Source organism: Lolium rigidum, chromosome 2, assembly GCF_022539505.1.
Source record: "Lolium rigidum isolate FL_2022 chromosome 2, APGP_CSIRO_Lrig_0.1, whole genome shotgun sequence".
NCBI lineage: Eukaryota > Viridiplantae > Streptophyta > Magnoliopsida > Poales > Poaceae > Lolium > Lolium rigidum.
The window spans coordinates 39,143,008-39,147,520 of record NC_061509.1 but is presented as its reverse complement, the minus strand read 5'-3'; the positions used below and the strand labels follow the sequence as shown (position 1 = coordinate 39,147,520).

General features: G+C 47.7%; 1 protein-coding gene across 3 annotated transcripts; it reads right to left on the bottom strand.

The window, feature by feature from the left end:
• Positions 1-259: 259 nt before the first annotated feature.
• LOC124686282 (MEIOTIC F-BOX protein MOF-like) lies at positions 260-3,121 on the bottom strand. Of its 3 annotated transcripts, none has more exons than XM_047220254.1 (6): positions 2,979-3,107; positions 2,834-2,895; positions 1,817-2,744; positions 1,489-1,650; positions 1,258-1,411; positions 260-542 (listed from the first exon to the last, which is right to left on the bottom strand). In XM_047220254.1, exons 2-6 carry the CDS (start codon positions 2,836-2,838, stop codon positions 526-528), a joined length of 1,266 nt encoding a protein of 421 aa, XP_047076210.1. In that variant the 5' UTR covers positions 2,839-2,895; positions 2,979-3,107; the 3' UTR covers positions 260-525. The 3 variants fall into 3 exon arrangements, with proteins under 3 accessions (XP_047076210.1, XP_047076211.1, XP_047076212.1); XM_047220255.1 differs by having other exon boundaries at positions 2,834-2,890; positions 2,979-3,106; XM_047220256.1 differs by lacking the exon at positions 1,489-1,650 and having other exon boundaries at positions 2,979-3,121.
• Positions 3,122-4,513: the final 1,392 nt, after the last annotated feature.

Below are 4,513 nucleotides of genomic sequence, written 5' to 3'. Positions count from 1 at the left end.
ACCAAAATTTATATCCTCTACCCCGAAATTAACTTTGTTGACAGCCAAACGAAGTGCACAAATGGACCAAAAATATTTTGTTACCAACCAAACTAGATGCATAACTTAAATTTGAACTTAGCCAGATGAATCATGACTGAATGAGCAGATCTCCCTAAATGCAGAAAAAAGTTTTCGAGTATCCAAACACGCCCTAAATAACGGATCACCACATCAGAACAGAACAATAAGAAACGCCGATAGAGCACTAACCAGTTCAAGAGCCAAATAAGTTCAGCCAGAATTATATACTCCCACCATCCATAAAAGGATGGCCTAGATTACATGATACTAATAAATCTGTGGTCTACAGCCGCTCTAGATTTCACAAGTTACATATACAGTACAAGTCCCTGAGTGAATCGGAACAAAATGCACACACAGAAGATATTGAAACACTGTCCTAGCATATATGCTTAAGCTTCCTTGCATTTCTGAATAGTGAAAGAGATAGCACATCAACCGCCAACCCAGATCTTCTTGCCCTTACTCAGAACCAAATCCTGTAAACGAATGAAAAGATAACATAAGAGTCGGTGTATCTGAAGACATAGAAGGTGCTCAGCTACTTGAAAATAAAAATGAAGATACTGGAACAAGTTCCTTAAGCACGCAGGAGATTTACTTTACCAGGTGCAAGTTATCTTAACATGGATTTGAGCGCGAACATTGACTATATTTGATACGGCCATTTCTAGCTGATAATCTCACAATAAAATATCAAGCTAAATTGCTCCCAAATGAGAATGCAGAAAGCATCAAAAACCATTTAATGGCACATGAAATAGAAAAATGAGCAATCATGAGGATACACTACCAGAAATGTTCACGTATAGACGATAATTTTTTTAAATTTTTTTGTTATGCAAACTGTAAAGGATTTCCAGGAAAGGAATGAGGAATCACAATCAAACTGAGTGCTTGATAATTTAGAACATATTAGGGCAAGTAGCTGCTCATGAGCCTATAAAATTTATTATTGATTAGCACCAACTATTCAACAACAGAATGAGCCGAAATATTCTATTACTGCACAATTTTCAGTTACTGTTCAGGGCACCAGCCTGGTCAAGAATGACTCAAATAGTTTGGTATCCCTACAAACTGTTCTTCCTACATAATTCAGGAGTTTCTTATCCATACTTGCTCTATCTCACACATATGAAAGCTAATCTCAGAATAGATATAGAGCATCAAAAGTGTCATTAGTTAGCTTACGGATATTAAATGCACGCAGAAACTTCAAAACTTCGAGAATTTTCTCGTCGACAGCATTACACTTGACTTCGACTATTTTAAGGTGCTCAGATATTGCAGGCGGTCCTTCCATTGTCCTGTAGCTTCCTTTCATTTCAATTTTATGATCTGGTCCCTAAGGCAAGGAAAAAAAATTAACCAAGATGGATTATCGATAATAACTTTAACAGGGCAGCAATTGTCCAATCATACCTCAGAGAAAAGTTCAAGAGTGAGCTTCTCTAAAACTGGTGAGTTTTTTAGAACGCGAGCTAGTCGACCGCAGCCAGGAGCCTCACACCAGTACTCGTTTAGTAATAAAGTCTTTACGTTGCTAAATATAGGGCGGTGTTCCAAATCTCTTGCGAAAATGAACTGAAAAAAAAATACATACAAAAATTAAACCAATAAAGTATTCCTTACTGAGAATGGCGTGATGATCTAAGAACCCCTAGTTGGTGGCGATGTGTAGGCAACAATGTAGATAGTGCATCACAAAAAAAAAAGGGACAGCATAAAGGAGCTAAGAGTAGTAATTTACATTTTCAGGTTTAGATATCAGCTCCAGATGCCTGGCACTTGAGATAGCAGCCAGGAGCACATAATCGGCAGGGTAATCAGCACAAATAGGACATGCATTATCAGCTCGACAGAGAATACCAGACATAAAAACATTGCAACAAATATCTGCGCCTTGATCTCCAAGACTCACGCATGCCATCTCTAGCAGCAACATGTTTTCAAAAATCGGTGCAATACCAATAAGAGCCTCTAGTCTCAGCGAAGCAAGGCTCGGAGCAGAAACATGGAGTCTGCTGTGCGAGTCATGGCAAAAAATGCAGCCAGTGATGCTCAAATGCTTCAGCGAGGTAGATGATATCCCAAGAAAACAGATTTTGCACTCGTGCAACTTGAAATCCTCCAACGCTGGGCAGCTAGCAAAATCAACAAAGCTGTCTTTTATTAGGGCTACACTTGCAAGGTGTACTGTTCTGAGATGCCGGGATGCAAGATGCAGGCCGTCGAGGCAGAGGTATGGACCTATGTGGTGGAAGGTGAGCGAACTAACTTTGCACATCACAGCAGAACGGATCCATAGGCTCACATAGGGCAGGTCCTCTTCCGAGAATTGACCGAACTTGATGTCGAGAGTGTGCAGCTCGGTGCGCTTGTCACGCAGGTTGAGAAGATTGTCCACGAACTTCCAGAGGTCTCGGGTAGGCTCTGGGTCGTCTGACAGTATATCATACCATGCAGTATCTGGACTGAGGATGCGCAGGCTCGTGATGGACCTCCAGAGGTGGCGCCAGCTCCGGGCGAGCACGCACGTCCGCACGGCTTCCTGCGCCGTGAGGAGGGAGAGGATGTCCTGGAGCACGTTGTCCGGCAGGGCGCTGATGCGGTCGGCGCCGCTCACGGGCGGCGGGCTGATGAGCATTCCTTGGAACATTTGGCGGGCTTCGTCGGCGCTGCGAGGCAAGAAAAGATCAAATGACGCGATGGTGGAGGGAATCGGATGGGAGGAAGATCCGCATGCCCTGCGGCGGCGCCGCCTCACCTCATCTTGCCGCCGGCGAGCCACGAGAGTCGGTGGAGTTTCTTGTCTTAAATTCGTCTGCGCTGCGAAGCAAAAATCGATTAAACTAGATGGTGGAGTGAATCGGATGGGAGAAAGAGCTGGATGCCTTGCGGCGCTGCCTCACCTTGCCTGGCCGCCGGCAAGCCACTCGCCACCGCCACAAGAATTGGGGGATTTCTCTTACTTTTGAAACTCGGCGGCGGTCGGTCGGTCTGCCGTCAAAAGGAGAATGGACTCCGCCTTGAAACTTGTTGAAGTAGCGTGTTCGTATCCCTAGATACCGGTCGGCACGGGGACGAGCTGGTACACGATGTGCTGCCGCCGCCGCCGCCGCCGCCGTCGGTTTCGCCGGGGCGATCTGGGAACTAGGGCTCAAACAAAACGTGCTGGGAATGGGTTAATGGATGGGTCTTATTTGCAAAAGTATCCCACCAACTTACAGATACCAATCGGAGCCACACTTCTCACATCTAACGGTCCAGAATGCATAATCCTTTCATCACATTTTGTCCAGACTCACATGGCCGGTCGGCCAAAAAAGTCCACGAGGAGTATCTGGCTGTGGATCACTTTTTTTTTCCTAAAATTGATCGATGCGAAATGGAGAAAATATAATAAGTATATTTTCAAAGCATGCTATTTTTCGTTAGTACCTTTTGGCTAGCGACTTTGTTTTGTTACAAGAATCTTCGTGTAAGTCGACTCCGACAACGTGATGATGATTCAACTGATGGCAAGGTGTAAACCGTGCCACGAAGGAGGATCTAGCGGTTGTATGCAGTCCCTTTTGTCCCCTTTTGCCATGTAAGATAGTTGTTGATATTGTTAGAGTAGGAGAGCATAGTCCTAGTACGCCCAAATTTTACTAAAGTGATCATCGGATATAGAACACCTATGTTCCATTTTTTGTTAGGTCATATACCGCTGTGTCAAGGAAAGAGATCTAGGTTCCTCCGTCCATAGGGACTACTACACCACCGAACATGGCCGCCTCCTCCTAACCTAGCCGCCGCCTCCTCCTCTCCCGCCCCCCTCCCGGGCGGCGGCGGAGGATCTACCTGCCCCGCTCCGAGCAGCCGCCCCCGGACCGCCGCACCTCAGCCGCCGCTGCTGCCGGCCTCGGTCCCGGCCCTGGCCTTGGCCCTGGTCCCGGCCTCGGCCACGGTGGCGGTGGCGGCGCCCCTTCCGTCGAACGACGAGGGGGGGAGAGGGTTTCCACGGTGGTGTTCCATGGGAGGTGATGAAGCGTCGGTGGAGGAAGCCGGGCGGCATGGCTACTAGGCCGGGGCCTGATGCTCTCCGTCGGTAGCCATGGAGGATTCGGTGGAGCGGTGGCGGCCTCCGCCCCCGGTGATGGTTCAGCGGTGGTACGCATGATTCGCGCCGCCGTTTTCTTCCCTGGTGATCCGGCAGGAGGGACTGGCGGCGTGGGGGCTGCTGGTCTTACTTTGTTTTTGGTGGTGGTTGATGCGTGCAGTTAACACACGTCCGTTGGGAACCCCAAGAGGAAGGTGTGATGCGTATAGAAGCAAGTTTTCCCTCAGTATGAAACCAAGGTTATCGAACCAGTAGGAGTCAAGGAGCACGTGAAGGTTGTTGGTGAAGGAGTGTAGTGCGGCGCAACACCAGGGATTCCGGCACCAACGTGGAACCTGCACA